Below are 12,372 nucleotides of genomic sequence, written 5' to 3' on the forward strand. Positions count from 1 at the left end.
AAGCTTAGAGATTTAATAAGTATCCCAAGGTTATAGGTAATAATCAAACTTCAGAGGAACTCGGTGTAATATTACAGATAACGAAAAATAATCAGTCAAGTATATTTAATATTCAATTCATTATTGAATAAAAACTGATTATCTCGTTAGTTATTTGTTAGAAAAGTATTTGTAGAAAAGTTTCTTCAACTTATAACAGTGAAAATAATATCCCTTTGATCAAATTTGTTTTGTTCCAAAATAATAAACCATTTTTGATCATAAACTCTTGCGTACTGTCAACTAGTTAACGTTCTTAGATACAAATTCGACGTGCCTAATTTTCTAAAAAATTCTTTTATACGCAATCTCAGAATATCATTTTAACTTTAATTACTACTTTTTAATTCTACTTAATATCTGTATTGCAACTGTAAAGCTGAAAAAATGAAATAATTTAACAAATTCGGAAACCTATGAAGAAAAGACTACGGAAATGTAAGACACCGATTGAAAAGATGGCTCTGTATCCCTTAGTTAGGCAATTGACTCATTTAGCGTATTTTTTAAATTCATATTGAGTACAGTACAGATCAATAGATAATGTGCAAAAATCATAATTTTTTTCAATAATTTTTCCGTCAAAACAAACAAAACGAAAACGGCTGGAACGGCATAAACCATTTAAAATAAAATTAGAAATTATTTATCAGAGATGTTAATAAAGATATCGACCAGATTTTTCACCATATGTTTAGAGGGTTACGTGCTTATGGAAAATGTAAGAACAAGTTATAAATTAAATATTACCAAGTGAGTCCATTACAATATCGATTTTTGCTGAAACGATGAATTCAATAAAATGTAACTTTCTGACGATTCTGTAGATTAAAGAAAAGTCTTAAATCTCTTTTATTTCAAATTTTATTAGGGTCAATTCAGACAACATTAGTTCAATTCACTCTCCTGAAATTCCTCATCATTTAATATCTTAAAAGACATTTTAAACTTTTTCTTCCCTAGTGAACTAAAACGAGCGTACAGTTTGTGAATTACTGGAGAAACTCTTTTAATTTTAGCAGTGTCAGCAAGATCATCCATATACCAAGCCGATTTAGGTCCAAGGAAATGAGCATTCTGAATGGGTTGTCCGTTTTCTTTGAGCTTTTTCATATATTCATCTAAATCTTGTCGCATTTGGGATTTGCTGATCACTAATCCTCCTTTCAGATATTTAAGGAAAAATCTCACCTAGAAAACATCGACCAGTAGACAGTGGAAGTTAATTTCTATTTATAACGAAAAATTTTATTTGTTACTGAGATTTTGATCAACTGAAATTGTTACTAAAATACTCCGTTTTTAATGAGCTTGAGAAGGGTCAAAAGAGTAAATTTGAATATACCCTTGTCTAATTTTATATGTTGATATCTAGCAATACTATTTAAATTATCGTTCAACGCTAGAAAGTACCTGAATACAAAACAATGGGTAATGGGGTAGCCGAAATGGTATACCAATGAAAGCCATGGTTGGATGGTCAATGTTGATAACCTGCTTGTATAAATATTTCACCCAATTATCTTCTACCTGAATACCACACTGAGCGGATAGAAATGGATAGGAATACACATAACCTGAAATAATAAATTAATTAATATTGATTTTGTTTTTCATACATCACCTATGTAGGTATGCAGGCATATATTATTATAAAATTATTATTATTATTATTATTATTATTATTATTATTATTATTATTATTATTTGGGGAAAGGGGTGTTAGCTATCAATCACATATTTAAGCAATTATGATGTTGATAACCAAGTTAATATTTTTAATTCTTTTTCATTATACTTGTTCAGAAATAATTACCTGTATTATTTTGAATTTACAAATAATTGTGACTAACTGAAAACGTGTAGATAAATACCTAATATTATTCTAATTTATAGGGTTTTTCAAAACATATGTGGTTTAATTATTGTTGAACATCATTTGAAAAAGGAAGCTGTAATCTAAAAATACTTGAAATTTAAAGATTGTTTTACAAAAATAAAATTTTATTATTGAATGAATTTTCAATTTTTAAATTATTCTTAAATTTAATTTATTTTGCCTTTAAATAAACGCTAATAGGTCTATAGTTGTGTCGACGATAAGCCTTTTGTAACGGTTGTACTTTATGTGTCAATGCTCAATTACATTATATTAGATATGGTAAAAAGAACTCTTCATTGCTATCTTCGATTGATCTGTTAGACTTTAAGAATTCATGTAAGTATAACATATAATTTAATGTTCATGAATCTCTTGCTTTATTACTACTGAGGAAGATTGAAAAAAAGTCAAACGTTGTCCTAGTCAACTATCAGCATTTGGTCAATTATTTGACAAGTCGCCAAATTATTTTACTTAAGTTTTTTAATTTTACTAACTCCTTGCATACCTGTACAGAATATTATGGCGTCTATTTTTTCCTCAGAATTGTCTTCAAATATGACCGAGTTTTCAGTAACCTTCAAAATTTTCTGCTTAATTATAACTTTCTCTGAAAACCTTTCAAGTGGTCCGCCTTGAGATCTGAGGCTGACATAAACCTAAAATGAACAAATTTAAATTAAAATAATGGTCTTATTAGAGATACACTTTCGGCAATATTATTTAAACACTATTTAAAGTACCATATTTTTTCAGGTTGTATGCCTGGTCACCGCCAATTGCTTGCATTGTCTTAGCTGAAAATCTGTGACTCGCCTAAAATTACACAACGTTGGGACCTAAAACTGTTCCTATAGTTCTACGATCTTTGAAGGAAGAGACATGACAATAATTTTTTATCATAAAAGAAGACTAATACAATTTTTATATTTCGCAAATTCAAGCTTATTTGAATGACCAGACGGATAAATTCAACTTTTCCCATGATTACGTAAATTAGTTTTTATCTATGGCCCGCTTTTGACGTTGATGTCATGATTTGTAGACTTTATAGATACTTTACGTAAAGAAAATCTCTAGACACAAAAGTTTTGACTGGAAATAAACTCTCGAATTTTCAAAACATAATTTTCTTCATCGTTGGTTACCCTTTTTAATTAACTGGAAACTCCTAGTGTCGACGCTACTTTTTTTTTGTTCAAATTTACATGAATGTGAAACATTTGAAAATATACATTATTAAGAGCAAGCAATCTAAAATATATGGGGGTAGAATATTGTGGGAGAATGACCTATATAAATGAAGAAATAAACGTTCTTTAATTCTCGGATTAATGTAATTTAACGATAAATTGCAACTTTATTACTTACTTTATCAGCTACTTCGGCAACTATTCTGGAGATGTCAACACCAGAAGGCCCACCTCCTATTAGAACTACCCTTTTATTTTTAAAGGAGTCCGACTTTCGATACACATGACTGTGAATAGTTTTTCCTTTAAACTTATCCAAGCCTTCAATATTCGGGCTTTTCGGGACGGAATAATTCCCAACACATACGAAAACGGCGTCATGTTCTTTTACCTCAACAATATTCGTTTTTAGATCTTTAATTTTGATTGTCCATTTGCCACTAGGAAGAGGGGTTACTTCAGTTACATGCTTAAAGAACTAGAACCAAACTTTTATTAACTGTGAATTAATTAAGGAATTTACAGTCAAGTTTACCTTTATATGAGGAAGTAAATTAAACGTATCAGCATAACTAGTAATGTACGCCAAAACCTCTTCTTGAGACAAGATAGATCTTTCGGATTCTTTATACGGAAAATTTTCGAACTGCATCAACTCTTTCGGTAAATTGGTCCTAAAATTGTAACCACCTTTAATACTTGCTATCTAAAATTAGCTGAATAAAAAAAATAAGAAAAACAAGAAAAGATTACGTCATGTCTATCGGTAGAAACAGAGACTGAACATTCTGGGTTATTATACCAACTGGATATTTGATACAGTATTTTTGTAACGAGTGTATGACTTAAAATTTCCTTTTTATTGTTTAGGCATTTTTTTTTCAATATTTTAGTTTCATTTTCTACACATAGATAATACAGTCTACGGTGGTTTAAATTTTGGAGCTGTGGACACTAACATCTACAGGGTGACATGGAAAAAAGTGCAGTGCATAGCACCACATGATAGAGGACCTCAAAACATATAAAAAGTTCCTGTACACTTATGGCAAAATTTCTTTTGTTTAAGCTACAGAGTGGTAAAGAAATTTTGGAAAATATAGATTTTTTTTCCAATTAAGTTGAGGGAATATACTTGGACAGTTGGTACATAATATCCTCCACAGGTTGCCAACTAGTGGCGGAGTTAGAGGGTTCACTATACTTAAATCAAATTAATAAATTAATATGGCCCTTCAAAAATTACTATTTTAACATTTTGCGATAGGTAATATAATTCATATTAAAAGTTTCTCTCAATTTTTCAACTACGCCACTGGTTGGCACCTTGTAGAGGATATTATGTACCAATTGTGAGGACATTCCCTCCACTTAATCGGAAAAGTTTCTTTAACTCTCTGTATCTCGAAAACAAAAGAAATTTAGACATGTGTATAGAAACTTTTTATATGTTTTGAGGTCCTTTATCATGTGGTGCTATGCATTGCACTTTTTACCATGTCACCCTGTATATAGGGTGTATTTAAAAAAAGTAAGGGGCGATTCTCCCCTGAAAAGTTACGGCCCTACAAAAATTTAAAAAAAAAAATTGTTTTCCTTTTTTATCTGCCATGTATATCAAGCTAAAGAAACCAAACTTGGTGAACATTATATATCCAAAAAAAACGACACTTTTACAAGTTTTTCATCCCTGAAGTTGACATTTTTTCTTATAATTTTTTTTCGATAAAATTTTTTCCTTTTAAAAAATATGTCTAAAAAGCTCCATTCAACTTTTTGATCTCTTCCAGTTTTTTCGAAAAGTTAAGGATTTATGAGAAAAAAAATAAATGTATTGCAATGCATTTTTAAAAGGATGAGCTGTTTAACGCGAAAATGTAATAGGGGTTGATTACTTCAACCCCTTACAAAAATACTTCAGGGCTGAAAAACATTCAAAAAGTGTAGTTTTTTTGACAGATAATGCTCACCAAGTTTGGTTTCTTTATCTTGAGATACATGGAAGATAAAAAGAGAAAAACAATTTATTTTTTAATTTTTGGAGGGAGAAGTTTTTCAAAAAATTTTATAGCAAAGACCCCTGTTAATTTTCACTATAGAATCGCCCCTTACATTTTTTTGGTGTTTTTAGATACATCCTGTGTATACAGTGTATTTTTTTAAATCTGACAGGCCAACTTTTTCATTTGAAATGATATACTAGTACTTCCAAATGCAAAGTTGTAGGAAATCACTTTACTACGAAAAATTTATGAATAATGCTTTCCGATGTTGCCAGATTTCTTAAATATCAACACAGTGGTTTCTTAACAAATTTTCAAATTCTAAATAAAACATGTTTTCACATTTCTTTACTGGAGTAGCCATTTTAGAACAATCAATGATTATTCAACAACAATACAACTTTTTTTTTTGCTAAAAGAAACTAGTTTAAAATAACAATAAAAAGTAACAAATCAATAACTATTTTTTTAACAGATGCTCAAACTGGTACCCTCCTTGTAATCTATAGTAATGAAAATTTTTAACAATATTATTTTCCAACATATTGGACATAATGTTATTAATTTCTCGTCGAATTGATTGTCTCATTGTCAGTTCATCAACAGAATTAGCAGCGGTCACATATACTTTGGTTTTTAAAAAACCCACAGAGAAAAGTATAATGGTGTGAGGTCAGGCCACTCTACTGGACCCCTTCTTCCTATCCATCTTTCTGGCAACAGTTCATGAAAATAATCCCGCACATTTCGGGTAAAATGAGGTGGTACCCCATTCTGTTGAAAGTAGAACAGCCCTGTTTCTTCTAACGGTAGTTCATCAATAAACAACACAAATTCGTTTCTCATAACTCTAAATAACGTTCCCCGTTTAAATTTTGTTCTATGAAAATAGGTTCGAAAGCTTTTTTATTGTAGATTCCACACCATACGTCAAATCTTGGATTATTTTGTTTTCTTCTTTCTTCAGCCTAACAAGGATTACTGCCAGACAAATATCTGCTGCGTCGTCACAAAAAATATGCTTTTCGAAATTGCTGACGCTTCTTGTCTAAAGATCAGTCGCAAAATTCCAATTTTCTATCATAATCGCCATAATGCAATTCTTGTACGCTTTTCATTTTGTATAGATGAAAACACAGCTACACAAAAAAAGTTGTCTGTACATTTCATGCGACATATGTTATCAGTAGTATTTTTGCCTCCTGATCACGAATCCGGTGTCAGAATTGAGCTATCACATCACAGGAATTTCCTAACCTCAAAATACAGGTCAAAAAAATTAAAAAATTCACGAAAAGTGCTAGGAAATGTACAATTTTTTTTTCTATATTCGAATATTCATTTATTTATGGTTAAGACCCCGCCGAACATGAATCCTCGGTCAGAATTGATGTGAACGTATTTTTAATAATAAAAATAGAAATAATATAGAAACACTATACAATATTATAGAGATATCCAGTTGATTTTTAAATTCGAACATATTTTTTTCATACTTTTCAAACTGTAACGGAAATAACGACCAAGACCGGGGCACTTGTTATAAATAATGTGATGATAGATTTGTTATAATTTTTAATAAAAGTTCTGTTTTGTTATCATTGATACAGAGTTGATATAAGAATTGAGTAAGATATTCTATATAACGATATTGCAAAATTACCATGGTTCGGAAATATAAGGACACGATGTTATATTATGCATTTGGTAAATAACAATGAAGATACTGTTACATATTAATATATATTTACGGGATATATTTATACTCGTATATATTCCAACTTTTATTTTAAGTTTACCGTAACTTACTTCAACCCATAGTACATAGAAGAATGAATTGGCAGTCCGAATTCGTCTACTTCTGTATTGTCGGAATAATTCCAGAGTCCTCCAACTTTTCCAGATTTTTCATAAGAAACACAGTCATGTCCCTCATCTATGCTGTATTTTAAAGCCGCAAGACCTGCGGGGCCAGCACCGATAATTGCTATTTTCATTTTGAATCTGTGAAAAGTATATACTGAATAGGTATTTGTATTAGTACTGTTACTTGAATTTTATTACTCATTATTTTTGTAAATAGCATTTAGTTTAATAATATTTGGTGAACAATTATATTAAGAGAGAGAAAACAAAAGAACAGAAAAAATTTGGTTTTATGTTTAATTTTGAAGTCTCTACAAATGAAAAATATTAATTTTTCTAGCAGTTCTAGAGGAGGGCGGGGTAAAGCTGCACCGTTAACTCATTGTAGGGTTCTGGAATAAAATTAACCCACCTAAGCCCCAACAAAAGCTTTGTGAACGACTTAAGTCTTCCGTTTCATTTACTGCAATAGGCAATTCTTAATTACTTATATTGATTATTAGTTACAGTGGATTCCAAAACATCGATTTTTGTTGTAAAATTTGGACATTTTTTATCATTTGCAATATTTATCCAAATAATGTTGTTTGTTCTAATAACTACACGGTCCACCTCCTCTCCCACGTAGCAATTTAATATACAATGTCTGTGTATATTTTATACCTACGCGGATAATAGATATACAAGAAATATCCAGAAATAATACATTTCACAGAAATTGTATATATCGGGTGACCAAGAGTTCGCGGCCCTGTATCTTTTATATATTATCAAATAACTCAAACTCGCTCAAACTTTATCAGATGACGTTATTAGATTGTTTTCACGTCAAAATAACTTTAGTCAAGTTTATTTGTTCAAACAGATATTTTTTGCGTTGGTAGATATTTTGGAGATGTTACGTATATTTTTCGGGAAGATTACTGGACTTATTTAATTTTTGTATTATAGAAAAATAGAAGGTTTATTAATATAAATTAGCTAACTAACCACGAACGGCTATACACGGTAAAAAAATTTCACTCAAATTTCACTCAATTTCACTCAATAATGTATCAATGTCTGTCCACACCCGATTGAGTGAAATTCTCGCTCTATTAGTATGAGTACAACTGAGTGAAAATATTGCATCAGAAATGAGCGAGTTTTACTCAATTCCGAGTTACTATCAATTGACTCTATTCTGCATATATAAAAATTTAGAGTGGACTTTTTCTCTAATATGGTTTAAATTTAATTATTATTGAGTCATTTTTTACTCAGACTTGGTTTTTAATTAACTAAATATTGAGTGCAAAAATAAATCACTCATATATGATTGATGAATTAGAAAGATTATGTTTAAAAAATTCAAATCTCATTTAACTTAGAAGAGATTGTCAAAAAATGGAAACATTTTTGTAAATTATATTGTTACTTATTAATTTTAAATAATGCCAACAAAGCACATAGGATTATAACTTTTTCAGTTGTGCTAAAATACAAAATTGAAAAAACAAAAAATAAAACTATGCTGCGAATAAATAACATTATAGATTATACGTTAAAATAAAACTCACATTGGTCCAAGCACTACCTCTAAAAATTATTAGAAATAGATATTTAATAGACAAGCACTTCTACAGGCACACAAAATAAAAGTGATATATTTATGTTCCATTAATCCTAATTATTTATACCTTTACTTATCAAAAATTATAATATCAATAACAGGAAATCTAAGGGAAATGGAACAATTATTCAGCATTTTTTATTGATTAGTATGGTTGCGGTGTACCTACATTTATTCCTAATCTCATCATTTGTAGGTTAGAACACAGAACTAAACATTGATATTTATTTACATGAGATTGCAGTTATGACTTAACAATATTTCTGGTTACAATATAGGTACTTTCGGTTAATACAAAGTCGACAGAAATTGTTTTTTATTGTTTTTAATAGAACTCCCTGTGTTTGTACATTCTGATAGATCACTTTCTTCTAGGATTACAATAATACATAAGTATGCCTCGTAAGCCCCCTTACGATGCCCCCTTAATGCCTAATAGACTACAAGCCCATCGGAAATTTTCAAGGGGTACAAATTAAACATTCGAATTAAAAAACAAATAAATAAATTGTGAAAATCTACAATATTTTGACAATTTCTTGTTTTAAAAATGTTATATTCAAAATATTACCTAGTACCCAGGGTGGCCGGTTTCCTGGACTTTTGTGGAAATTCGTTATAAACTTAGCCGAAACTCGTTACCTCGGGGTTTTTGAGGTCGCTGAACACGAACAACGGCAACGGTCCTCCTCGGAGACCATTACCGTTGTGATATTCGTGTTCAGCGACCCCAAAAACCCCCGAGTAGCAAAATTGAACTCATTTCCGTCAATATTGTCCGAGTTATAAATTTTTCATATTTTAACTCTTCGAGATGCAATTTTATAAATAAATTTTTCTTATGCAACGATGCAATTTTCATTTCTCATTGATCACATAGGGTCACAAACTTTCTGGACGCTCTAACGAATCGAATGCAAAAAACCGCATCAAACTGTTGTATCGACAAATATGTACGGCATTACTGAAAAGTATTTCTATATGATATTGTAATTATTATTATAGAAAGGCCGTATAGTAGTAAATAATTTGTATTAAGGAGAAAATAGTAGTAAAAATAAAATCAATTCTTGCAAGTAATACTTATTTGCAAAAATATATTTCAAGCCATTTAGAACCATTTTTTTGCCGTACATTTTGTTTTTGTTGATTATTGTTGTCAGTATTAACAAAATATATTAATGCCGTACAAAAATTTTTCATCGTGAAATCTTACTTCTCAGGGAAATTAATTTTCCTATTGTCAGCACATGTTTCATGAAAAATGTACGGCATGTTCAAAAATGTCATTATTTTATAAAATAGAATTAAAATTAGTGAATTTGATGTTGGTTCAAATCACCCCTCATACGCTACTTACAAATAGAGGGTTGTACTATGTATTCATAGCCCCTGTATCAGCAAGTACGTACGGCGTTGCTTAAAAATTGATCTATGTATAGATCCGAAACTTACAGTATAAATGCCGTAGGTACTGTAATAAATCACCAAAACCCGGGCCAAAATTTTCTTAGCTTACCTGTACCAACAAAAATTGACGGCATAGTTTCTAAAGTTATTATTATATGTGGTAGTATTGATTTATAAGTAATTCATGTTGGGTCAAATGACTCCTTGAAAATTTCCGATGGGCTTGTAGTCTATAAAAGATTCATGTATATTTATAAATTATTTGCTTTCTCATGTTGACATTCATACTAAGTTTTATAGGTCTATTATGCTTATATTTGGTTAGATAGATCTACCAAACTTATCATGGCAATCCTAAAAGGCGTACTACACAAATATACAAAAAAATACAGGATGACCCATTTAAAAAAAATGTAAATTCAGTCTATGTATCTCAGAAACACGATATTAAATTATTTTATACAGGGTGTGTCCTAAGTACGGTTCTTATGGTATTTAAAGAAAAAAAGTTTCTATGTGGCCGGAAATGCTTAAATTCTGAGATACAGGGTGTTGCAAATTTAAAAAAATATATTCATAAAATTTGGCAGTTGATACGTTGATAAAAGGCAGCATTTTTAGTATAAAGTCAGTTTTTATCTGCCGCTAGTGGCGTAGTTAGGCGTGAGTCAGTCGCCGTTTTCGTCATAAAATGTAGAACGCCAATGTATTTTTTTAAATTTTTATTATTTTTAGACTTGCCTAACATTTTACAAAGGTGTCTCGAATTTTCTGCCTAATCAACAATAACAACAATTATAGAAATAATCAGTTTCGACACAAAATCAAAGCAAATGTTGAAAATGGCCAGCTTCTGATAAAACGCACGATACCAATCGATTCATCATTGATTGTCTCACTCGTTCAAAAATTCCTGAAGAATTTTGTATAACATCGCAACTTTGAATTATTCGATTTCATAACAAGTGTTTTGTACACAAGATACTTGAGGTATTCCCATACATAAAAGTTGCAAGGAGCAAGAATTCATATCGGGACTGCGAGCTGGCCAAGCTTGGGGACCTGCGCGTCCAGTCCAGCTATTAGAAAAGGTGCTGTCGAGGTACTGACGAACAACACGACTGAAATGAGCTGGGATACCATAGTTCATAAACCAGAAAATAGCTCTTACGCGTAGAGGTACATCTTCTAATAAAACGTTTAGTTCTTCGACTGGAAAATGCCTATACGAGACATTAGTTAATCGAGCTGGTAAAAAGTATGGTCCAAAAGATAGTCATGAATAATCCCTATCCATACATTCAGCGAAAATGATAATCTCTTATTGCATGCGGATCTTCGTGCACCCAAAAATGTACATAATGAAAATTAATTGCTTCTTACGAAAAAGTTGCCTCATAATTAAATAAAATTTTCGTCAATAAATTGTTATGTGCCATTGTATGGAGTAACCACCTACTAAAATTTAGTCTTTGCTGAAAATCACGGGGCATCAGAGGTTGTACCCGTTGTATGTGGTATGGGAATAGCCTACAAATTTTCAAAACTTTCCAAACAGTCTTTGGGCTTACATGAAGCTGCAATGGCATCTTCCTGGTATTGGTCGAATGATCTATCACTCGAAGAATAGCTTCTTTTAACACTGGGGTTGTTACTGCTAAAGCTCTACCTGGAACATCCATACTACGCTTAAAACTACCAGTTTCATTCAATCTGAGAAGTAGTTTTCTACATGTTTTAGCACATGGCGTTACTCTGTTAGCATAACGTTCCTGATAAATTCGCCGCCCTTCTTCCGCATTCCCATTTGCTAAGCCGTAGATGAATTGCATCCGAGTCATTTCAGCGTTAGTAAAGTTATTAATTTTCGAATTTTTTTTTAAATAATCCACAGTTTTGATTAACGAGCAAACCAGCAAAATGCAAATAATCTAGGTATCAATTAAGACAACAAAAAAAGGCATACCATATTATCTCTTATTTTTGTTGCCGTGGAATTAAATAAATAAGTTTCTTTTGTTGTTACTCGAAAATAATAAAAATGTTAAAAAATCCATTGGCTTTCCACATTTTATGACGAAAACGTCGACTGAGTCACGAATAACTACGTCACTTGCGGGAGATAAAAATTGTTTTTATACTCTAAAATGCAGCTCTTTACCAGCGTACAATAACTGCCAATTTTTAAGAATCTAACATCGACTGTTCCAAATTTATTTCAAATATTAATATATTTTTTCAAATTTTCGACACCCTCTATCTCGGAATCTAAGCATTTCTACGTCGTACATCACACGTTTATAGAAACTGTCTTTAAATACCATAAGAAATTGTGTACTTAGGAAATACCCTGTATAAATAGCAATA

At 30.9% G+C, this 12,372-nt stretch overlaps 1 protein-coding gene across 1 annotated transcript; it reads right to left on the reverse strand.

Moving 5' to 3' along the window:
- Positions 1-870: 870 nt before the first annotated feature.
- LOC108915627 (flavin-containing monooxygenase FMO GS-OX-like 2) lies at positions 871-8,624 on the reverse strand. Its single transcript, XM_018721707.1, has 7 exons — positions 8,543-8,624; positions 6,927-7,121; positions 3,650-3,788; positions 3,293-3,592; positions 2,430-2,580; positions 1,453-1,616; positions 871-1,230 (listed from the first exon to the last, which is right to left on the reverse strand). Exons 2-7 carry the CDS (start codon positions 7,112-7,114, stop codon positions 928-930), a joined length of 1,245 nt encoding a protein of 414 aa, XP_018577223.1. The 5' UTR covers positions 7,115-7,121; positions 8,543-8,624; the 3' UTR covers positions 871-927.
- Positions 8,625-12,372: the final 3,748 nt, after the last annotated feature.

This window comes from Anoplophora glabripennis, unplaced genomic scaffold (genome assembly GCF_000390285.2).
Source record: "Anoplophora glabripennis isolate ALB-LARVAE unplaced genomic scaffold, Agla_2.0 scaffold39, whole genome shotgun sequence".
Lineage (NCBI taxonomy): Eukaryota > Metazoa > Arthropoda > Insecta > Coleoptera > Cerambycidae > Anoplophora > Anoplophora glabripennis.

Bases quoted from the DNA above. Each gene is read 5' to 3' on its own strand.
- LOC108915627 (XM_018721707.1), bottom strand. From the start codon at position 7,114: ATGAAAATAGCAATTATCGGTGCTGGCCCCGCAGGTCTTGCGGCTTTA. The intron at 3,789-6,926 runs GTAAGTTACGGT...TTACAATTTTAG, and splicing joins TCTATGTACTATGGGTTGAA to GACCAATTTACCGAAAGAGT. The intron at 1,617-2,429 runs GTATGCAAGGAG...TTATTATTTCAG, and splicing joins CGCCATAATATTCTGTACAG to GTTATGTGTATTCCTATCCA.